Raw genomic sequence first — 22,440 nt, forward strand, 5'->3', positions numbered from 1 at the left:
CGAAGGGCGGCAGCCCTAACTCAACAAGTTCACAAATCTCCATTTTTGCGACAAGACCAACCCGGCACACCTTTCTTGAGACTCAACCACAACACCGTCGACAAAAGTGAGTGCTACCCTTTGCAATCTATGTAATCGATAATTTTTTAGGGAGAATTTTTGAGCTAACATTTTATTCCAGATGGGTGAGTGATATTCCCCTTTTCGATTGATTTTTCCCTAGCCTTTCCCCTTTGGCCGATCGGTTGCGCTGCCTCCTTGCGAAACGTTGAAACGACATGTATAAAGACCGACGAGTTTGACGACATTCGGATGATGGAAATTTTGGATCAAGAGGGAGGACTGGTCGAGATTTATTGCCAACCCATGACGGGGTATGCTGCTGGAATGCATGAGCTGGAGAACTACAACCGCACAGACGCACCCAAATGATTTTCAGTCACAATTTACAAGAAGATTATCGAAACCTTATCGACTACGCAACGTTATCGCATGGAGAATCAACGCAGCCGACCGAGCCGATCAGATGGAGGCATTGTCGAATTTTTTCCCGGCGGAACATTGAACTGACTGTTGATCATTAGGGCGTCTCACCGAGTACCAGGTCATCGGGCGTCATCTGCCCACCGAGGCAAACCCCACGCCCAAGCTGTACCGCATGCGCATCTTTGCGCCCAACACTGTTGTGGCCAAGTCGCGGTTCTGGTACTTCTTGACCCAGCTCCGTAAGGTCAAGAAGGCCAACGGTGAGATCGTCAGCCTCAACGTGGTATGTCTCAGAATTCCGATCATCACATGGATGAAACCCGAAAGGATCAATCCGCTGATAACGCCCATTAGATCAACGAGAAGCGCCCCCTCAAGGTCAAGAACTTCGGCATCTGGATCCGTTACGACTCGCGCTCCGGTACCCACAACATGTACAAGGAGTTCCGTGAGATGAGCCGCACCGAGGCCGTCGAGGCTCTCTACCAGGACATGGCTGCCCGCCACCGTGCCCGTTTCGGTTCCATCCACGTACGTGCTTTTACCTCTCTGGACGAATGTTCGATCACCGTTCTAACGCAGACTTCCAATAGATCCTCAAGGTTGTTGAGATCGAGAACGCCGACAGCATCCGCCGCCCCTACATCAAGCAGCTCCTCCAGAAGGACCTCAAGTTCCCTCTGCCCCACCGCTCGGCCAAGCCTGCCGGCAAGAAGGTGTTCGCCTACTCGCGGCCCTCTACTTTCGCGTAAATGTGAGGTTTGGGGTTCTCGGGGAAGGAGTGTGCGATTGAATGACTATGTTATGGCCACAGCGTGCATGAAGGACAAAGATCGCGCGGAGAACACGGCGTGTATCTACGGCCCAGACAATGGGAAGGATGGTTTTGATGTCTCTTTAGTCCTGTGCAAGCGACCCTTTCAAGTTATATCTATAAAAAAACGGGGTTCAATTTTTTTCTCGAGTTCAAATTGTCTGCCAGATAAGCCCGTAGTGCTATATCAGTAAACCCGGTCACGTCTCAGGCACCGCCTGCTTGACGGGTCTAGACCGGTGCCAGGGTGGGTGACTGAAAACTCGTTATGAACCATGTATGACTATACGATAATTGAGGCAGTTGGTAGTGCAGTTATTCCAATTTTTACATTTTCTACGTGGTAAAGAAAGATATTCTCGATGTCTTCGGCAAGAACCGGGATCAACCATGTTGAGGCTGGTCGGTGATTTTTCCTTTTTCCCAGACAGTCAAAATATGCCTGCATATAGTTTAATCATGTATCACAGTATCACAGTATCGCGGCAGGCACAAGTCCAATCCCCAGATCTTTCAGGGTTGATTGATTACGCGGGCGCTGTTAGTAATGGCGCACGGAATTACGGTGGTTACGCCGGGCCATTGCGTCATGTGGGCTCTCGGGCTCGGAGGGCGGCCCCCCGAAAAGACGCAGCTACTTAGTCTCGCGCCCTGCCAACTTCTTCCGCGCCTCTCCCTCACCCGCATTCTCCATTGAGCATTGACCTGGTCGCATCAATTGACAAGATGTTCGCCCGTCAAGCATTCCGCTGTGCCCAGCCCTTGAAGCAGGTGAGCTTGCTTTCTGTCATCCTGTTTCTCTTTCGTCAATTCTGGAGAAAATTTGCTAATTCCGAGTCTGTCTGCAGGGCTTCCGCAAGTACTCGACCGAGGCCCCCAAGGCCAAGTCGTCGCTGGCTCCCATCTACGCCGCCGTCGGCATCACCGGTCTGGGCGTTGGATTGTACCGCTACAACTCGAGCGCTGCCACCGCTGAGGCCCCCATCGACCGTCCCAAGGTTTTCACCGGCGGTGACCAGGGATGGGTTGACCTGAAGCTGTCGGAGATTGAGATCCTCAGCCACAACACCAAGCGCCTGCGCTTTGAGTTCGAGGACAAGGAGGCCGTTTCCGGTCTTCAGATTGCTTGTGAGTAAAGTTCTCGGTCGATAATTCTGGATTGCTCTAACAAACAATTCCTCTAGCCGCTCTGTTGGCCAAGTTCAACAAGCCCGGTGAGAAGGCTGTTATCCGTCCTTACACTCCCACCAGCGATGAGGGTAAGCTATCCAAACAATTGTCTCATTTTTTTTTGAGTGGCCACTGACCTGCGGTCCAGAGCAACCCGGCTTCCTCGACCTTGTCGTCAAGGTCTACCCCAACGGCCCCATGTCTGAGCACCTGCATAGCATGAACGTCGACCAGCGCCTCTCCCTCAAGGGCCCTCTCCCCAAGTACCCCTGGGAGGCCAACAAGCACAACCACATCTGCTTGATTGCCGGCGGCACCGGTATCACCCCCATGTACCAGCTGGCGCGCCAGATCTTCAAGAACCCCGAGGACAAGACCAAGGTCACCCTGGTGTTCGGCAACGTCACCGAGGACGACATCCTGCTGAAGAAGGAGCTCCAGGATCTGGAGAACACCTACCCCCAGCGCTTCAAGGCCTTCTACGTCCTCGACAAGCCCCCTAAGGGCTGGACCGGCGGCGAGGGCTTCATCACCAAGGAGCTGCTGAAGACCGTCCTCCCCGAGCCCAAGGAGGACAACATCAAGCTCTTCGTCTGCGGACCTCCCGGCCTGTACAAGGCTATTAGCGGAAACAAGGTCAGCCCCAAGGACCAGGGTGAGCTGACCGGTGTCCTGGCTGAGCTTGGATACAACAAGGACCAGGTGTTCAAGTTCTAGATTCTTTTTTTTGTAGAAAGAGAAAAGAAAAAAGCTAGAGGTTGGGTTTCTGGGTGTATTCGTTCTGGAACTGTTATATTAGGGAATACCATTAGCGAATTGGATCACTTGTGACATACATTTATGTTAGTAGCACTGTTTGCCAGTACGAAGTAGTTTTATCATCCTAATGCAGCTCTTCGCGCCCAATCCCCCACCAGCAATAATACCAGGTAGGAGACACCAGCCCAGATCCAAACTCCAATCCATTCGCCACATGAGATCACACCTGGCCCAAACAACCTACTTGTATGCAGTATGCAGTATACCCCCTGGGCAGTCTCAACCTATCCCATATTCATTTACGCCAAAAATTAAATACACCACAAAACCCGAACTAAGCTCTTATACTTAGCCTTAGCCCCTAACCCGCCCAGCTAGCTAACCAGCTAGGCTAGGTATTTAGTATTTAGTTAGCCTCCCCAAGCAAGCTACTACCATGGCCCGGGGCCAGCCTCCCGCTCACTAGGCACGACGGGCGGGGAGGGGGAACCCTGATATCGGGCAGACTAAATAGCTGGGACGGGTCGATCATTCGTCAAGGGGTATGCCGTGTGCGAGGTGTAAGCAGGGGGGGGATAAGAGAAAAGAAAATAAAGTGATGCTGGTGTAACGGTCAGATCTGGATCTGTAGGGCTGTGTTACTTGCTTTTATCTGGTGTCTAGGTACTTACTTAGCTGTTGGTCTGGTTGGGACTGGGTGCTTGGGTGGTTGTATGGGGTCTAGGGTGTAGACTGTAGCTAGGGTGTTTAGAAGCTGAATATATAAGTAGCTTAGCTATCGTCCTGTTCGCGATTGTTCGCGTGGGTTAGATGGGCCAGATGGATGACACGAGGCGTCGATAAGGCTGAGTTTATTTGGCGATGTAGGATGACATCAGATGAGGGTGGGATTCGTCCTATCCATGGGGGAGCTGCATATCAGCGGGGTGGTTCCTTGGGCCTAGTTTGATAGTTCCGTTATTTGAGACAGAAAGCAGGATTTCTGTATCGCTGGTTTAGTCAACAGCCAGGACAGTCAGGACTTGGAATTGCCATATCATGGTATGTGCTATCAGGTATTCAATGTAATACATAGCACAGCAAGAATCAACATTGGGATATCACCACGGAGCACACTTCACCGATCAAGAAACAAACAATAGACAACAGACAACAGACAAGATGCACTCAAACAATAAAGCAACAGGAAAACCAAAACCTATTCATCCTTCGCCTCCAGACAAGCATCCAGCATCTGATCAATGGCCCCCGTGCGCTGCACCTCACTCAAGTACCCGATCTCCACCAACCCGGCCAGCGCATCGCCGACCCAGTTCTGGCAATTCCACTCCAGGTCGTTGCGCCCGTTCTTGACGGGGGTCGCCGAGACGGCCTTCTTCAGCGCCGCCGCGCTGATCGACCCCGTCAGCGGGCCGACCGCGATCGTCTTGACCAGGTTCCCGCCCTCGCCGGGGTCCTGGTCGATGTCCTCTTCGAACTGGAAGAGCCCCTGCGTGCCGACCACGTGCATCGTCGTCGTCAGGCCCCGCGGGAACACGAAGTGCAGCGCCGTGTGTCGGTATTCGGCGTAGTCGAGGGGGGAGCCCTCGTAGACGAGGATGTATGTTTTGGTGGACATGGTGGGTTGATTAGGTGTTGTGGATGGAGTGAGTGTTAGGTGGGGAGGTAGCTAAGGTAGCTAGCTAGAGCTACCCTGAGAGGAAAGTCGACTAGATAATAGTAGTAGTAGTAGGTGGATGTAGATAGGATAGTCGGTAAGTGGCGTGGAGGAGATAGAACGAAAGAATAAAAAAAATAAAATAAAAAAAAGCGCTGCGCTGCTGCAAGAACGGACTTGTAAACAGAACTCGGACAGAAAAAGACAGGTCAAGAATGTAAGAAACAGATGATTTCGAGGATGACAATCGCTATCGTGGCATTCGGGGTCCAACCGTCGGAAAGGGTATTATGTATCTTTCTCCGGCGCGACGGTTTTTGGTGAGGGTCTAGGATATATATAATGATGTCACCTGGGGGGACGCGATCATAGTGGCTTGGAGTGGATGCAAAAGGGACATGGCAGTGCTCTGGGGACTCGGCGGCTGAACCTGAACCAAAGGTACTCACGGTGTGTCGTGAACTCTGAGGAAAAGAAAATTGAAATTGAAAACGAGCTGAGCTGCAGGGTTCCTTAGTCACCATTTGGCAGCATTTACATTGGTGATTTTTTTTTCTTTTTTTTTTTTTGCCATGATGGATCGGCTGTGTTCAGACAGAATCTATTTTTGTGGGGAATCGAGAGGATGATTTTAATTACTTTTTGATTTTCAATTTTTTTCTTGTCTACGTGAAGAAGACCTGTCGAGAATCAAGAGTATCGCTTCCAGTCCCTCCAGATCTTTTGTCAGGATCTAAACAAAGGATCGTCCGTAGGCGCGGGCACCCGTGAAGAGGGGTCAACCGCCAGTGCGGGCGTCTGGCAGACGGTCGAAGCCTGCCGGCCGGGACAGAGTCGCCTCTACAGAGTGCCTTGACCGCATACTTGGGCGGAACGGCGCAATTTGATGATGATTTCATGATTTTCTCGATTTGTGGATCCGAGGGAAAGGAAATCCGGAGAATGCTGTGCAGGAACATTTCTAGTCTACGATGTCAAGATGTCAGATGTTAATGTTAATGCCAATGTTCATGTTAATCTGCCATGGCAATATGGTCAGGCCTGTAGGACGGGCGAGGGTCAGCCGTGCGACGAGGGAAGCAGACGCTGAAGCACACTAACGGGTCCCTAAGCCCAAAACAGCCGGCCCCGGCGCCTGCCTGGCGCTATTTAGCAGCGCCCTCCCCTCCGAACGCGACCCCGCTAGCGAAATTTCTTTTCCCTCTGCCATCTCCCTCTTCCCTCTCCCTCTCTTTCTCTCTCTCTCTTCCCTCGCATCCTTATTTATTTCATTAAAATTAATCCTTCCATCGCGTGCTTGCGACCATCCGTCATGTCGCGCAAGGACGAATCCAAGGCCGAGAAGGCCAAAGATGCCGCCACGGTTAGCGTCAATGTCGAGGATTACACTAAGACCCGCGACAGTGTAAGTTCCTGGCCCTCTCGTTGAATGCCCGTGGGCGCCCTTCGCCGCCCCCGATTTGGCTGTCCGGCGCTGCGTCTGGCTCCCTCTACACATTCCCACGCGTCCGTAAACAAAGCCGCTGCCTCCCCTGATCGCGACCGTCTCTGCTCCCTGCCCCCCTATTTCTCCCCCCGAAGCCTAAGGCTTTCCCCCTACCTTCCCTCCCCCTTCCCCCCCAAGAAAATTCTTCATCTGGTCCCACGGCTTGGTGGATTTTGGTTTCGTTTGGGTTCTTGCATCCCGATTCCGTCATCATGGCCCGACGCGCCCGTACCCCCAACCCCAATACATCCTCCCACTCGTCGCATCCTGGCCTACCCGCCCGTGACCTCGTCGCGTGTATTGCGCGTGCTACTACTGCCATCAATGCCACCACGTCGGGCGTTCACGCCGTCGCCGCGTCTCCTAGCAACCAGGCAGCTCAACTGACGTGTTACAATCAGGTCATCATCAGCCTGGCGCAACTGCAGTCTGCCGTCTCGGACCTGTCGCGCGCCTACATCAACCACACTAGCACGGTCCTGAACCCTGGCTCCTCCAACCTCGACATCGGAGGTATCACCAGCGGCATCACCAACACCCTCTTCGAAAGTGGTCTGCTGGGCGCTCGCCCTACCAGCCCCGGCGCCAAGTCCGAGGTGGGCGAGAAGAAGAAGCGCAAGCGTGCTCCTCCTGACCCCAACGCCCCCAAGCGCGCCTTGACCCCGTTCTTCCTGTACATGCAGCACAACCGCGCCAAGATCGCCGAAGAACTGGGTGGCTCTGCCAAGCCCAAGGATGTGTCCGACGAGGGAACCCGTCGCTGGGCTGTGATGGACGAGCCTCACAAGGAGGTAAGAATCTCTTTAAGAATCTCCCGGACCTTGTCCTGTGGTCCTGTGACACTTGAACGCGAACTAATACGAGTGAACATCAGATCTGGAAGAAGCTGTACGCCGACAACCTTGCCATCTACAAGGAGAAGATGAAGGCCTACAAGGCCGGCGTCCCCGTCGCGGATGACGACAGCGCCAGAGCCGCCAACCAACTCCAGCAGGACGTGGAGGGCGTTTCGGGCTCCGGTGCCGAAGAGACTGATGACGACAATGACGACGACGACGAGGAACAGGCTCAGGAGCAGGACGATGAGGAAGAAGAGGAAGAATCCTCGCCCGAGCCCGAGCCCGTCAAGGAGCCTACCCCCCCTCGCAGCAGTGCTAAGCGTCGTCGCAGCGAGGGCAAGACCAAGGAGGCTCCCACACCCGTCCCGGAGAAGAAGGAATCGCCGGAGAAGAAGACGAAGCGCACCTCTGCCCGCAAGGCCGCCGAGGAACCTCCTGCCTCCGCCCGCAAGCCGGCTGCCGCTGATAACAAGCGTGGTGCCAAGAAGAACAAGCGCAAGAGCGAGGCCGCCGACGAGTAAATCTTTTTTGGTTCGAATGTGATCCCCGTGCGTTGGTTGGTTTCTTGAAAATGGTTTCCTTGGCTTAAGCGAAATCGTTCCTGTATAGCTTATCGGGTTCTGTACATTTGGGGAATTTGTGGGACAGTCTATTGGTGGGGTTTTTTCTCTCTTTTTTTTCTCTACTATTTTTTGGCCTTGACATCTGCCGTGTCCGATGGTTAGTGCCGTTGATTGCAATTTCTGGAGGCAGAAGGAATGCCCTTTCATTTCGGGCTGGGAGAGTGGTTTCGGTTGGCTTTTCGGGATAAGTAGAAGTATTGCTGTTGGGTATTGCTGTTGAATATTGCTTGGGTAGTCGCAATGGAAAAGTCTTCGTATGATCCTGTCTCTTTTCTCCGTGTTTATTTTGGTAATTGCATTGTTTCTCCTTTTCCTTTTTTGGCGACTGCATTGACATGGATGACCGCCAGAAATAAGCAGTCTCCGATCGGATGCCTCGTCTGGCATCAATCATCGCCGTGACTAACGCGACGCCCTGCATGAATCGACAAGTTCCCAAATCCCGAGTGCTTGGCGGCAAATCCGGGGAGGACGACCTTATCGGCCAGCCAAGCCCCAAGAACCAGAACCAAGAAATGTTATCGTCAGGGCTGAAGAAGCGAAGAACGCCTCCGTTGCCGACGAGAAAAAGCTGTTAGTCAGGGCGATGAATGGCAGCCAATTGCGATAGGCCGCGCGGCCCTTATCAGCCGCCGTTTTATCATCTCGGCGAACTTCCAATGGGGTCGAGAACCCCACCACCTCCGACCTTCGCCTACACGCTCGACGGTGGCTGCTTTTTTAAATCCCCCCGGCCCTTCATGCCTCGCCTTGCTCGCCTCCCCCGGTCTCGGGTTCTTTTGGGTTTTTGATATCTTCTGCACCACCGCTCCTCCACCGTCCTCCCCCGTCCTCCACTCGCCTCCCTCATTCGTGTCTTCTGCTGCGATCCCTCCCTCATACCGCCTTGATTGGCCGAGTGGCTTCCGATCGCCCCAGCTGCCGCCTCCCTGATTCGCAGGCCAAGAGAAAAAGATTGGGGCTGCGCCTGTTGACTGCTGTCAACGATGCACCTCATCCCCAAGGAGGTACGTAACGACAAGGATGCGCCTGGCAACCCGTAAAACAGGCCGATCGCTAATTCGTCTCGCAGCTCGACAAGCTCGCCATCTCGCAGTTGGGCTTCCTGGCCCAACGCCGTCTGGCACGTGGTGTGCGACTGAACCATGCCGAAGCCGTCGCTCTCATCTCGTCCAACTTGCAAGAGGTAAAACTCTCTTTTCTTTTTGCTTTCGTAGCTTCTGACCGAGTGCCCGCGGACTGACCCCGCCAATTAGCTGATCCGAGATGGCATCTACTCCGTGGCCGATCTCATGTCCATCGGCAAAACCATGCTCGGTCGCCGACATGTCCTCCCGTCCGTCCCGTCGACTCTCGCCGAGTTGCAAGTCGAAGGAACCTTCCCGACCGGAACCTATCTCGTGACCGTTCACTACCCCGTCAGTAGCGATGACGGCGACCTGGAAAAGGCCCTGTACGGCAGCTTTCTTCCCATCCCGCCCGCCGATGCGTTCCCGGATATCAACCCCGACGATTACGAACCCGAGAAGATGCCCGGTGCGATTATACCCGTGAAGGACGAGCGGATCACCTTGAACGAGGGACGGCAGCGAATCAAGCTGAAGGTGATGAGTCGTGGTGATCGACCGATTCAGGTGGGTGCATGTCCTTGGATCTTTATAGGGAGATTGGACTTGACTGACAGGAATATAAATGCCCGCAGGTCGGATCGCACTACCATTTTATCGAAACGAACCCGAAATTGCATTTTGATCGTCTCCGCTCCTATGGCTACCGTCTTGACATTCCCGCCGGAACGTCGGTGCGATTCGAACCCGGCGACACCAAAACCGTTACGCTCGTGCAGATCGCTGGCAACCAGATCATCAAGGGAGGCAATTTCCTGGCTTCGGGGAAGGTCGATTTCAGCCGGGCGGAGGATATCATGGCTCGATTGCAGGTCGAAGGTTTCGCTCATATCCCCGACCCGACCTTCGACGCTGCGCTTGTTAGCCCGTACACCATGGACCGGGAAGCCTACGCGCGTATGTTCGGGCCTACTACGGGTGATCTGGTCCGGTTGGGATTGACGAACCTGTGGGTGAGGGTCGAAAAGGACTATGCGTTGTACGGCGATGAGTGCAGTTTCGGTGGTGGCAAGAGTCTTCGCGAGGGCATGGGACAGTCGTCCGAAAGGTCCTCCGAACACTGTCTGGACACTGTCATCACGAACGCGCTGATCATTGATTGGACTGGCATCTACAAGGCGGACATTGGTATTAAGGACGGCATCATCACTGCCATCGGCAAAGCTGGCAACCCTGATATGATGGACGGGGTTCATCCCGACATGGTCGTGGGCTCCTCCACGGACGTGGTGGCCGGAGAGAACAAGATCGTGACTTCCGGTGGTTTCGACACCCATATCCACTTCATCTGTCCCCAGCAGGCGGATGAAGCGCTTGCTTCCGGAATCACCACGTTCCTGGGTGGCGGTACGGGGCCTTCGACTGGTACTAACGCGACTACCTGCACCCCGGGACCCACTCACATGCGCCAGATGATCCAGGCTTGCGACAGCATTCCTCTCAACATTGGTATTACCGGTAAAGGAAACGACTGTGGTGGACAGAGCATTGTGGAACAGATCAAGGCCGGAGCGGCTGGGTTGAAATTGCACGAGGATTGGGGCTCGACGCCCGCCGCCATCGACACCTGCCTGGACATGTGCGATCAGTACGATGTGCAGTGCATGATCCACACCGACACGCTGAACGAGTCTGGCTTCGTGGAGCAGACGATTCAGGCTTTCAAGAACCGCACCATCCACACGTATCACACCGAAGGAGCCGGTGGTGGCCACGCTCCTGACATCATTTCCGTGGTTGAGCATCCCAACGTGCTTCCCAGTAGTACCAACCCCACCCGTCCCTTTACGATGAACACTCTGGATGAACATTTGGATATGTTGATGGTGTGCCATCACTTGTCTAAGAACATTGCAGAGGATGTGGCATTCGCCGAGAGCCGTATCCGCGCCGAGACCATCGCCGCCGAGGATGTTCTTCACGATATTGGAGCCATCAGTATGATGTCCTCAGACTCTCAGGCTATGGGCCGCTGCGGCGAGGTTATTCTGCGGACGTGGAACACCGCCCACAAGAACAAGGAGCAGCGCGGCCCGTTGAAGGAGGACGAAGGTACCGGTGCCGACAACTTCCGCGTCAAGAGATACGTCAGCAAATACACCATCAATCCTGCCATTGCTCAGGGCATGTCGCATCTGACCGGAAGTGTGGAAGTTGGCAAGCTGGCCGATTTAGTGTTGTGGCATCCTAGCTCGTTCGGCACCAAGCCTTCCATGATCATGAAGAGTGGAATGATTGTGGCGTCGCAGATGGTGAGTCCATTCAACCCCTTGTGAGAAATCCTCTAACCTTTTACAGGGTGATCCTAATGGTTCTATTCCCACCATCGAGCCGGTGATCATGCGGCCACAATTCGGGGTAAGTGTTTTCTCTAGCATTTTATGAACTGAATCTGACTTTTCCAGGCCAATGTCCCCAGCCTCTCCGTCATGTGGGTCTCCCAGGCCTCCATCGACTCCGGAACGGTGCAGTCCTACGGAATCAAGAAGCGCATCGAAGCCGTCAAGAACTGCCGAAACGTCGGCAAGTCCGACATGAAGCACAACGACGCCATGCCCAAGATGCATGTCGACCCGGAAAGCTACGTTGTCGAAGCGGACGGCATGCTCTGCGATGCCCTACCGGCGGAAACCCTCCCACTCACGCAAGACTTCTTCGTCTTCTAGTGTTTTAATACGATACCATTACGCGTTTTCTTTTTGTTTGTTGGATCTATGGAAATCCTTTGGCGGAACCTGCATCTGTACGCATATGTCTATCTATCTGTGTCTGTTTATCGATGAGAGATGTTCGAACGAATTGAATGATTGTAAATATTCCATCAAAACTGAAGTCTTTTTGCTGAGCTTGCTGCCAAGTCTAATGTCATGCGTAATTCGTTTGATCTTCAGGCCAATATCTTCGTCAATTCTTTATTTGACTCGACGGGTAAGCCAAAACCGACCATGGATTTCTTTCCGCTTGGCAGTATATGTGACTTGGGCCAGCACAACATATCGGCCAACCTAATTGTAGATCAACCCCAATCAAGATACAAGGTGCTACTCAGGAGCAATCATTCAAAGTAAGAAAACCAAAGCATTATCCATTTGTGACTCCCCGCATTCCTTGCCATGCAAAATGATATTGAAAATAACCAGGAAAATGAGACAGAGCGTGTGTTGATATGTGGCTTGGAGATCAAAGCTGGGGATCTCAATGATCGACTGGCGGGAGAATGTTGCGGCGTAGGTCAGTTGCAACAATCAGAAGCCTGTCGTCGATTTGCGTAGAAGGAAACAAGAAAGGGAATCATCGAAAGAGAGTTTGATCAAACAAAAGTCAAGCTGATTTGTCAAGCGGATGTATTTCATATATCCGTAATATCATCAAGGTCGGCATCAGCATCCACAACATCGTGTCTTCGAATTATTGTCCGTGTCATTGATGCTCAAAAACTAAACCTCAAACTGCACCACCAGCTCCACCATCGTTGCACCCGGCATCTGGGCCCTCATTTTCATCAGTAAATTCAATCTCGTTTTGGAGTTTTGTCAAATTGTTCTTGAAACCATCAAGTTGCTCTTGTGTACGGTGGAGATCAGTTTCAACCACATCCACACGTTGGCGTAAAGTAGTCTCGATTATGTCCAAACGTTCTTCAATGGGGCCTTCGAGCTTCTTCAAACGGACTGTCGCTTCGGCATACTTTGCATCAAGATCTGTAATATGCTTTTGATAGAATTTATTTATATCGACCGATTTCTTGTAAAGATCCTGGAGGCTAGTCAAACGAGTCCTAAGGAAACACATTTCGTTTGCCAAGCGATTGGCATCATGGGTCCAGATAATGATTTTTTCATTGTCGCTCATGTCAGTTGGCGATGCGCGAATGCTTGTGTCGACCTTCAAGATAGAAGAAGTACGTTGCGACACAGCGGCATTAGTCGGGATCAAGGGCGATTTGCGGTTCAAGTCCGACTGCTCGGCAGGTTTGTCAGATCTCGCCTCAAAGAGTTGCAGTCGCAATTTCTCTATTTCATCGTCTTTGCTCCGAAGTTTGGCGTTCAATTCATTGACTAAGCTCAGAGCATCGTCCAATTTGTTGGATGTACCTTCTGCGATAGATCTTGCCTGGTCGCGTTCCTCAATAGCCCCAAGTTTGGATTCCAATGCAATGTCCAACTCGTTTTTGGCTATGTTCAACTCAGTTTTGGTTAATTTCAACTCAGACTTTATAGTTCCTATGTCCACATTCAATCCGGTAATAGCGGATAAAGAAGAATCATTGTCAATGCGCATGAAATGAAGGTCCGACTTGAGCTTTGCGACTTGTTCTTGCAATATAGCAACTCGTGGGTCTGTATAGTTGAATGAAGTAAGAACGGACTGCAAAATTTCGTCAGCCGAGCTTGTATTGCCCGCGGGATTGAGAGGAGTCTCAGAGGAGCCAGCGGCTTGTGTCTTGTTTTGATCTGCACTTTGACTCGCAATTGTATCTTGATTATCCGGCATCGGGCCCTTTTGGTCGGTAGGCTTTGTGTTGTCAGTGGTTGTTTCCTCTTGCAAAGCAGATTGGAGCGGAACCGGGTCCAGAGAAGGAGAATGGTTTGGTTTCTGGTCATTCTTTGCAAAGTCTCCTTTTGTTGAGAGGGAGATAGAGTCATCAGCAAAATCGGATGGCAAAGTCGCTGGATTGTCTGCTTGAAGGACCAAAACTTTTTTGGTAGGCAGCTCATAAGACAGTAGTCCCTGGTATGTGTAGCATTTTAAACGCTGCCCCGGAAAATTGGCTTTAATGGCATTCTCTGGCGCAAGGTTGCAATACTCCTTCGGCATCCTGAACATGTTTGTCCACAGGTAAAGCGTCTTTTTGGGGGGGAAGTTGATAACCCACGGGATTCTTAGTGCCATTTCTTGCCCACAAAGAACATAGAATTGCTTTACAACAGGTAGGAACAAGTCACCGTTCAATTCGACGATTACGGGCTCTCCCCGGGGCACTCGAGTTGTTTTTATCAATCCATTGGCATCAAAATCGAAAGTCCAGACTTTCCCCCTTTTTCGGGCAGTTATATCTTCGTTTGTGATGACGGCAGCCACCCACCAATCTGACAAGCGAACATGGGCAGGGGGAACCCTTGTGGGGTTGGCAGGATCTCGCAGATCAAAATACGGCCACACAGAATTGTTGTCGATTTGATTTTGATTGAGAACTATTCCTGGTGTCCAAAAGAGTTCGGTTCCAAACGGCTTTGTGTTATTATTGATTGCTTCTGCTGCAATCTTCGAAGCAATCTTATTGCAAGCGGTGGTATGATGGCTCATATTCGACAGCCATGAAGGACTGCCAATAGGAACCCAACGCCTGTCAGCTACCTTGGACTTTTTGTGTGGATTGCTCTTCGAGTCGGTGTCTTCCATGATGATAGCAACAATTGTAAGAACCTGTGTGCTCTGGTAATTGGAAGAAGAGTTAGTAAAGCAAGCCAGAGAAGATGAAGCCAAGAGGAACACACTGACAAAGGCGTTTGACAAACAATCAAATGAGGGAGGACACAGTTTGTAGACCAATGCTATAATGAGACGAAAGAAGTGAGAATCTTAGAGTTTGCTTTGAAAAACGGTTCAAAGTGAGACTGCAGTAGGTAGTTGATTCGGCCCGGCGCGATTGAGAGGATGAAAATCAGTTGAGCTAGTGTTCTTGGATTGACCAAGGAGGCAGTTTGTCAATGATCGAGCGCAGATACTTTGCTTGATATTGATCATCAAATGGTTTGATCGGCAAAATAAAGCGGTATTCTGTAGAGTGATTTTGTCTTGCAGCAATCAAGTACCTGGATGAGAAGGATGAAAGCCTGTAAGATAGAAGTGGCAACACTGATGATTTTGAACCCAAAACAAACAACTGACAACCATATGCAAAGCAAAGAAGATGGTCAAAAGCTGTAGACAATCATTGCAAATGATGAGAGGGGCGAATGAGGGACTTGACTCCTCGATTCCCCCGATTCCTTCGATTCCATTGATTCCCCTGATCCCCCGGATTCCCTGCCTCTTAAGAACCTTCATCTCATCGACCTTCGGTTTCTTTCTCTCATGTTCAACCTTACTGCTTACCTTGACCCTCCAGTTTAGAGCATCTGTACCTCTTGCTGCTTGGGGACTCCGACCCCTTCCTTCCTTCTTCACCCGACTCCGGACGTCCCAACCCCGGGAGCCACCACCTTCCCCTCGATCTTCGGTGATCTTCTCTGTCAGAAAATTTTCCTCCTCTCTTCATTTCTTCGCGGTCCAAACCAACTTCACAGAAGACCAAAGGATCGACCAAGGCCATTCCAATCAGGTTAGTAGAGCTTGGACCCTAGCTTGCTTCAAAACAAACTGACTATTCTTAGGTGGATGATCTTGTTATTTTAAAAAATCGAACACACATGCTCTTCTCAGCCTGATAAGAAGATTTCGCCCGGATTGATCCCATGCACGTTTGATTTGGTCTTCAGTCTCTCAACCGCGTCAAACCAAACTGTCCACTCAAAGCCACAAGCTCAAGGCGAAGCGCTTCCTGAGCCATCTCAATCGAGTGTCTCAGTTCCCTTGGTTCCTCAACCAGTTTGGCCTGAGGTATCAAAGCCAAGCGGGTCTTCGTGACCGCATCTGTACGTAAACTCCCGCAAAAGACCCAACTTTGCCGCAATTCTGACTCACATACAGATCTCTTCCAACACCGCTGTCATCCATACGTCCTCAAAGCCAGTTTTCCCCATCATACTCGGAAATTCTTCATCGCCAGTAACTGAGCTACCGCATAGCTTCTTTCACCATTGCTCTTGAGGTATCAGCCGCAAAAATGACTTCCGACGCACTCGACACAGACTTGATTCAAACCATGATAAGAAGGGCTATAGAACAACACTGCCGCACGTACGCTCTTTACTTGCCAATATCGTTTAGCTGGGAGGCGGACGCGACAAATGCAGAAAGAGATGTTAAAAGCTTTCAAGACATCTTGAAAGCCTTGGGCTTGCCAAAGGCTGAGGAGCTTCGCCTACGATCCAAACATTCGTCACCTGGCCAAATCGTGGCCAAAAAAGTCCACGAGCTTGTCACAAGAGGTTTCGAGACGGCCGGTCGGACCCTTATTTTGATCCACTATGCGGGACATGGAATGCAGGGCATACAAGGGCACCTGAACTTTGCTAGCTCGCATGGCAGAGCTTTTAGAGTTGATACTGCGCTCTTAGGACCTGTAATGAACTTGACTTCATCAGAGCCGGTTGATGTGGTGTTTATTTTTGACAGTTGCTACAGCCACTTGGCAACTCGAGACGCGACCATGGGTGGCCGTATTGTGGAAGTGCTTGCTGCAACAAATCAGCAAAATCCCACTACATATGGACCTGGCCAGTACTCTTCTTTCACTGGAAAGCTTGCAAACGAGATTTTAGCAAGAAAGCGGCGAGGCGACGAGAGTATTGAATTCGCAGAGCTAATCGAGCACCTACGCCTAACCTCCCCACTTGGAAAACCTATCCACTCGACTGTGATTGGTTGCAACTCGGTCAGGCTTTGGTTTCCAGGAAAAGAAGGGTTTGATAGCACCCGGACAGAAACACCCCCATCCTTATATGCTGTGTTCTCACTTCGAATCTCGCGAAGTCTCCGCCAAGAAGAGATTGATGACTTTGTTGTTTGGCTACGGAAGATACCAAGGCGTTTTGGTCTGTCCCTTGATGCGGTCTATGAGACAGAATCCCAGACTCTTATTTTCCGAGGGGCATACTCCTTTTTCAGCAAGCTGGTGGGTACTTCCTGTGTCAAATTGATAGCTGAAACGACGCACCCATATCCTTTGCAACGGATCGGATTATCTCGGCTTAAGGAAAATGTTCCACCCGCCGAAGTAGGAGGAAAATCTGTGGTTTGACCTGCATACCAGCATTTGAATTGCACGATCTTGACTGCGCTGTTTGCTATGACCTGGTTTGCCATGCTGTGTTTTACATTTGGCCCTTGCTTTTTTATCAGATTCTTTGCCGAGTGTTTCTTATCACGTTTTGACTCACATTGCTTTGCGCTTTGCCTTTGTTTTGCTTGAATTGATTCAATACTTTATTTTGAAACCAAAGGCCTTCTGGCACTTTTTATGATGTATGTATTGAATCACAAGGTGTCTTGCTCGTTGACTGCCCAATTTTGCATGGCAAGGAGGTCGCCTAAAGTAAGGATGTGGTGTCGTGCCCTGCTGGGGGCGGCAGTTCTTTTTAATACTACAATTCAATTCAATCAATATTCAAGATCCAACATATTGATAAAGTATTTAATTTGCTTGCTAAGCAACAAGTAACATATTACATTAGTAGCATATCCTAGTTCAAGAAAAGGGCTTCACGTCAAAGCGGGATTACCCGAGCCAACTTCCTGTCCAGTTCTCATAAAAGATGGTCTAATTTCCATGCAAAAATCGGATAAAATAATATTTCGAGGAAATCAGAACAGCCATTAATCTGGTCATGAGATGGAGCCGGTGCACTTCAAGCAGCACCGCCAACGCCTTCAATCTTCTTCCAATGCATAACCACTGCAAAGATCATGGCTACTTACTACTCCCATCAAGGCGCAAGAAGGACAGTGATCAAAACCACAGACGAGGGCTCTGTAATAGGTCGTACTTCAAATTATTATTATTTGCATTGAGACAATAATTTTGAATGCGCTGCTGAACACCACTTGGACTTCTGCACTGTTCTCTACTTTCATGCTTCATCTCTCTATTTTCCTACACTTTCATCCTTCTACCTCTCTCTTCCTTACTACATCTTACATCTCTCTTGAATCTTTCACTTTACCTTACTATCCAAGCCATAATTTGCGCCTTTCTGTCTCTGACTTTCACTACATCTCACTTGATTCAAATGGACAGCAACGATTCCAGTACAGACAGTCCGGCTAAAAAGGCCAAAACCGCTCAGAAGTTATGCTTGGCGTTCGGTAGCCCGGCTTGGACTTCAAGCTACGATTCAGTTCGAAAACTGGCCAAAACAACCAGGGATAACCAGAAATCTGCCTGGACTGTGAACCAAAGTAACCCTGTTCCCACAGACGTGTTGTGGACTCCGTCTACAGTGGTTTCTAAATCCCAACAGAAATGCCCCGATACTTGGAGTTTCTTCGGCGACAAGTGGCTGAGTACTTATTCTATGCCGCCATCTTTCGTGAAATTGAGCGACGCATGGGTTGCGCGGGTGATTGTGGCAGAAAACTTGACATCTGAGCCAGATAAACCACTTGCTGAGCCGCACTCCAAGCCAAAAGAATGGACAGCCTCATTCAGAGGCAAGGCTTGGAACTTTGATTTTAACTCAAACGGAATCATACGCTCGACGAGATTTCCACGCGGCAAAGCTGTCATTGTTAATTTTCACGGAGAACTATTTATCCCAGTGGTAAAATACTTTTATGTTCTCTGTGGTGAAGATTTGGCGTTTAGATACGCTGCATGGTTGATTAACGGCATTCCAACTGGAGAACAAAAGGCTGCAGCTTTATCGCCGAATATTTTACACATGGGTGTAGCTACATCTACAAGTAGCTTTACTGCCGTCAATCGTCTGGCCTCGAACACATCTATCGAAGGAATGGTCGAGTATAAGAACGGCGCACGCTTGTCATTTGATGACCAGAAAGGAATTCGAGTGGATATAGCAGACAAAATCGGCACAACACCGGCTGGAGCTGATAGACCTGACGATGATGGAGAGTCTGTTAATTCGGTGATCACAAATCCTGATAATCCGAAAGAGAATCAACCTCACCAAGAATCCAAACATATGTCTACTCAGCGGAAGTCTGCAAGGCCCACGACTCGCAGTGGTTTGCCATTTGCGCCACGCCATGGTCGGTCAGCATCATCTTTTGACCCCTTTGCTTCGTCTGACCCGTCCATCATGCGGTCGTCGTCTTTGACTCGTCCTGGTTTGACTGTTCAGTCCAACTACAAGTCGATTTTACCATTTTCATCGACTATTTTTCCAAGTGTCCCTTCGGCTGATTTGGCAAACGACCCCGACTATGCCATTTGGTTCAATTCCACCATGCACTCCTCAGAAACAATGGAAAAGTTGCGTAACACTGGAAATGCTCAGACACAAAAAGTTCTACTTCGAGAAAAGACGCCCCCTCGAATTACTCGTCAGCAAACGCCATTCCCTACAGTGGAAGTTCAAAACCCGTCATTGGTTGAGGTTCAAAATGGCCAGCAAATTCAAAATGATCCAAAGGGATCCGAGCAAACCGTTTCTGAACTGCTCCGTTTGTCATCACCGCTTGAACAAAACCCATTCGTACCGCGAGACCTGACTCCGGAAGATACATTTGAGATGCTTGTTTGCTCTGCCAAACAAGACCAATTGAAAGTCAGTCAGCTCGAAAAGACAGTTGATGAGCTCCAAGCGGCGAAGGTGCAGCTTGCTTCTTTTGAAAAAACAATTGACCAACTCCGTGCTACGAATGCTGAACTCCAAGCGAAAAATATTCAACTTCGAGACGACAACAAAAAATTGGTCGCCAGTCGCGGAGAATTCGCCAGACGGATTATTCATCTGAAAAATGGAGAAGAACACCAAAGATTGCTTAAAAAGCTGGCTACTTTGGAAGAAGCCAAATCCAAACTTGAGCAGGCCAATGCCAAACTGGAACAAAGCAACAAGGACCTGCCTGAGAACATTCCGTCTCCGAAGGCGATTATGACTTTGGATACACCAACTCTGAAGGAATTACAAGATGCAGAGGCGAAGATCAAATCTCTGAAAGAGCAAAAGAAAATCCTTTTTGATTTGGGTGCTACAAAGAATGATCACTTGAGGCGTGTCTTGCGATCTAGAAGTCGATTGCAAAAACGCTTTAATTTCTTGCGAGAGAAGTTAGATTTTATCTTAAGGCCTGCCGATATCAGATTAGCAATGCTGAAAGTGCAGGAAAAACTTCTTCAAATGGATAATGCAGACATCATGGAAGATATTGCAGATTACCCCAACCCAAATATGCCAGAGGATCATCCGGACAATGTGATTTCGCTTGAATGGCCAACAGACATTTGACGTGCTCATCAGAGCAAAGATGTTATTGAAATGGCTTGGAATGAGATAGCTTTCTTTTCTTTTTACATGGATTTTGACCTTGTTTTCTAAAAGCCTCAAAACGGTGCTTGCGAACAGTTTTCTGATTTTCTTTCGACTAATGTTATATGGCTTTTCAATTCTACTTTGACTCTCCACTCCAAGTGACTTGCACTTTCTGCTACATGGATCCGCCCACAGCAGTGGGTTGGACTTTCCGTGTTCCGTTCCATACTTTTAGTCCAGTTCATAATCAATCATCATCCATTCCACGTGAGATTTTATAACAGTCGGGACCTCTCGAGTTCCATTACTTGTTCAAATACGAGCAGTGTTCCTCTCCTCAAAAGCCTCATTTAGACGGGAGGAAGACGCAACCAACGCGGGACATCTTAAACGCAATTCCAAGAATATTTTTTGGAAAAGCGAACGATCAGACTGAAATGACGAAAGGGCCCAGGCTAGCCAAAAAGGCATAGCTCAAGCGAATGACACACCCCAAAGCCGAAAATTAGGACAAGATCAAAGACCTCAGGCAAGACTGGTGAAGGAGAATAATAGAGGTATGTATGGTCTCTTTTACAGCTTCCGAGGCGGGTTAGGTTGTGTTGGGTCATGAGGTTTTGATCAAGACAGCCCGGACCCTTGACAAGATAACTTAACTGAATGGATATTCTGCTGAGAGGATTAATGATTGCTGACATATTGCTTGATAGTCTCTTGACATGGCGATCTCGAGAATGAGCATTTCGAGGCTCTGTCTCCACCTCTGGAGAGAAACAAATGATACTCCGCCGCTCAAATACTTGACTATCGAATTGATACCTTGCTGCCCTCCACTGAAAGAAGAAAGCAAGATACATAACGCTCGGAATATTTTGTCTTGCATTCCGTTTCCCGAATCACAATGACTGAAATATCCAACAATGTTGGCCATGGCAGAGGGGTGACAGAGCTGTCCATCTTTTCTTTTCTTTTCTTTTCTTTGTTTCAGAAGATAAAAGAAAACCTTTGGATCTTCTTTCTACATTGCCCTCCATCTCTATCGATCACCAGCGACAGCAGCAAAGAAGGAGACCAGATATCCTGGCACCTGCGGACTATAGCCTCTGGTATATGATGCAGTTGAAGTCCATCATATCATCTGATATAGAAATGGTGGTTTCTATATAGATGCAGAATCGGCACATGTTCCTTGAGACGTCGTGATCGTAAAGACAGCCAAGACAGCCAAGACATCGCAGCAATGGTTGTGGACGGGCAGATGCAACCGGATTATACCCTTCTTCTAGGTCGACACTGGATGCACTCGGTAAACCTCCAAGGCATCGCAATGACCGCAGTGACCCGTTCAACGGAGACTCGAAAGCCTCCGAAACATTCGGTTTCAGAGAGGAAGACCTCGAGAAAATCAAAGTCGACACGCAAAAAGAAAGCTCTCGAAAATAACTGTCCCAAGGACCAGTTGGGGGCCTTGGGCATGGAGCTCCAGTGGAGGTAGTGCTCGAAGGCGAAGTCCAGCAAGTCTTGAAAGACTGACGAAATCCGGTACTTTTGGCCAGATATGGCTGAAGAACTTCTCGTCAAATAACGGCACGGTTAAGTATATGTACAATATCTGCCTTTGCGTACCTCAGTCTAACCTTGCGGTTACGCGATATGTATGGAACAGCATAATCTGCGATAAGTCCACCAGAACGCGGATGAGCTTTTGGTCGTGTGTTTCTGAAGAAAGCTTGCTCCTGATAAGGGCTTTCAATGAAAGCAAATGACATATGGCATGGCCTGAAAGTGGAAAGACCCTATTATCGCAGACTTTCAGGGCGTTCGCTACAGCAGTCTGGCAAAGCCATACAAACCCGTTTCCAGTCATCTATCTTCTGGTGGGAAAGTCCACTGCCGCGGCGGAATTATCGCGAGCAAATCCAAGAACTCTGCAGAAGAAGATAGACGCATAGTGCGGCTGATCGAGAAGATTCTGTTCCGTCTGGTGCAGGGGAATACAATGCAAAAGGGCCCTTGATGAGCAGGCATAATCCTCGACCAAAGCGTCATTAACTAGGGCTGACAGAAAGCGAGCGGGAAGATTTCTGGAGTCTCCTCCAGGCGTTCTGGATACCCGACAAAATCAGCAAATGGTGTCGCGATATTTTCGGGCCCGAAGGTACAGAGGCAACCCCCAAACCTCTTATGCATTTCAACCCTCGTCCACGAACTTTGGGGCAAAGTACGCCTCGTGCTTGAACTGGTAGAAATAGCAGAAGATAGGATATTCTTGACTATCCGATTTTGGTGGCTACCAGCCAACAAGTTGCTTCCAAGAGTGCCTCTGTGTCCCTTCCTCACTCCCTACCTCGTGCAAGCAGGCCCTCTCAATGCGAAG

The 22,440-nt window shown here is 49.8% G+C and overlaps 7 protein-coding genes across 7 annotated transcripts; 5 read left to right on the forward strand and 2 right to left on the reverse strand.

The window, feature by feature from the left end:
- Nucleotides 1-580: 580 nt before the first annotated feature.
- On the forward strand, nt 581-3,187 carry P170DRAFT_362078 (60S ribosomal protein L20; the record flags this gene model as incomplete). Its single annotated transcript, XM_024844508.1, has 5 exons — nt 581-769; nt 841-1,017; nt 2,149-2,428; nt 2,485-2,559; nt 2,619-3,187. Coding segments are annotated over 5 exons (1,290 nt in total), but the record flags the coding sequence as incomplete, so codon positions are not given.
- A 1,063-nt stretch (nt 3,188-4,250) lies between these two features.
- On the reverse strand, nt 4,251-5,344 carry P170DRAFT_511379 (uncharacterized protein). The gene has a single exon (XM_024854887.1). It carries the CDS (start codon nt 4,845-4,847, stop codon nt 4,428-4,430), a length of 420 nt encoding a protein of 139 aa, XP_024701984.1. The 5' UTR covers nt 4,848-5,344; the 3' UTR covers nt 4,251-4,427.
- A 732-nt stretch (nt 5,345-6,076) lies between these two features.
- On the forward strand, nt 6,077-8,094 carry P170DRAFT_438395 (uncharacterized protein). The gene is made up of 3 exons (XM_024849593.1): nt 6,077-6,291; nt 6,774-7,163; nt 7,247-8,094. Exons 1-3 carry the CDS (start codon nt 6,199-6,201, stop codon nt 7,730-7,732), a joined length of 969 nt encoding a protein of 322 aa, XP_024701985.1. The 5' UTR covers nt 6,077-6,198; the 3' UTR covers nt 7,733-8,094.
- A 503-nt stretch (nt 8,095-8,597) lies between these two features.
- P170DRAFT_438397 (urease Ure) lies at nt 8,598-11,807 on the forward strand. Its single transcript, XM_024849594.1, has 6 exons — nt 8,598-8,841; nt 8,907-9,020; nt 9,091-9,468; nt 9,537-11,213; nt 11,260-11,319; nt 11,367-11,807. The coding sequence occupies exons 1-6, from the start codon at nt 8,821-8,823 to the stop codon at nt 11,625-11,627; spliced, it is 2,511 nt and encodes an 836-aa protein (XP_024701986.1). The 5' UTR covers nt 8,598-8,820; the 3' UTR covers nt 11,628-11,807.
- A 598-nt stretch (nt 11,808-12,405) lies between these two features.
- On the reverse strand, nt 12,406-14,364 carry P170DRAFT_498641 (uncharacterized protein; the record flags this gene model as incomplete). The annotated part of the gene is made up of 1 exon (XM_024854138.1): nt 12,406-14,364. The coding sequence occupies one exon, from the start codon at nt 14,362-14,364 to the stop codon at nt 12,406-12,408; it is 1,959 nt and encodes a 652-aa protein (XP_024701987.1).
- Nucleotides 14,365-15,564: 1,200 nt separating this feature from the next.
- P170DRAFT_219342 (uncharacterized protein) lies at nt 15,565-16,956 on the forward strand. The gene is made up of 2 exons (XM_024842852.1): nt 15,565-15,599; nt 15,655-16,956. The coding sequence occupies exon 2, from the start codon at nt 15,791-15,793 to the stop codon at nt 16,865-16,867; it is 1,077 nt and encodes a 358-aa protein (XP_024701988.1). The 5' UTR covers nt 15,565-15,599; nt 15,655-15,790; the 3' UTR covers nt 16,868-16,956.
- Nucleotides 16,957-17,855: 899 nt separating this feature from the next.
- On the forward strand, nt 17,856-20,039 carry P170DRAFT_427987 (uncharacterized protein; the record flags this gene model as incomplete). The annotated part of the gene is made up of 1 exon (XM_024847818.1): nt 17,856-20,039. The coding sequence occupies one exon, from the start codon at nt 17,856-17,858 to the stop codon at nt 20,037-20,039; it is 2,184 nt and encodes a 727-aa protein (XP_024701989.1).
- Nucleotides 20,040-22,440: the final 2,401 nt, after the last annotated feature.

This window comes from Aspergillus steynii (assembly GCF_002849105.1).
Source record: "Aspergillus steynii IBT 23096 chromosome Unknown P170scaffold_6, whole genome shotgun sequence".
Taxonomy (NCBI): Eukaryota; Fungi; Ascomycota; class Eurotiomycetes; order Eurotiales; family Aspergillaceae; genus Aspergillus; species Aspergillus steynii.

Excerpts from the sequence above, each read along its gene's own strand:
- P170DRAFT_511379 (XM_024854887.1), bottom strand. The coding sequence starts at position 4,847 with ATGTCCACCAAAACATACATCCTCGTCTACGAGGGCTCCCCCCTCGAC.
- P170DRAFT_438395 (XM_024849593.1), top strand. The coding sequence starts at position 6,199 with ATGTCGCGCAAGGACGAATCCAAGGCCGAGAAGGCCAAAGATGCCGCC. Across the intron at positions 6,292-6,773 it reads ACACTAAGACCCGCGACAGT|GTCATCATCAGCCTGGCGCA; the intron begins GTAAGTTCCTGG and ends TGTTACAATCAG. Across the intron at positions 7,164-7,246 it reads TGGACGAGCCTCACAAGGAG|ATCTGGAAGAAGCTGTACGC; the intron begins GTAAGAATCTCT and ends AGTGAACATCAG.
- P170DRAFT_438397 (XM_024849594.1), top strand. The coding sequence starts at position 8,821 with ATGCACCTCATCCCCAAGGAG. Across the intron at positions 8,842-8,906 it reads TGCACCTCATCCCCAAGGAG|CTCGACAAGCTCGCCATCTC; the intron begins GTACGTAACGAC and ends TTCGTCTCGCAG. Across the intron at positions 11,214-11,259 it reads TGATTGTGGCGTCGCAGATG|GGTGATCCTAATGGTTCTAT; the intron begins GTGAGTCCATTC and ends AACCTTTTACAG.
- P170DRAFT_219342 (XM_024842852.1), top strand. The coding sequence starts at position 15,791 with ATGACTTCCGACGCACTCGACACAGACTTGATTCAAACCATGATAAGA.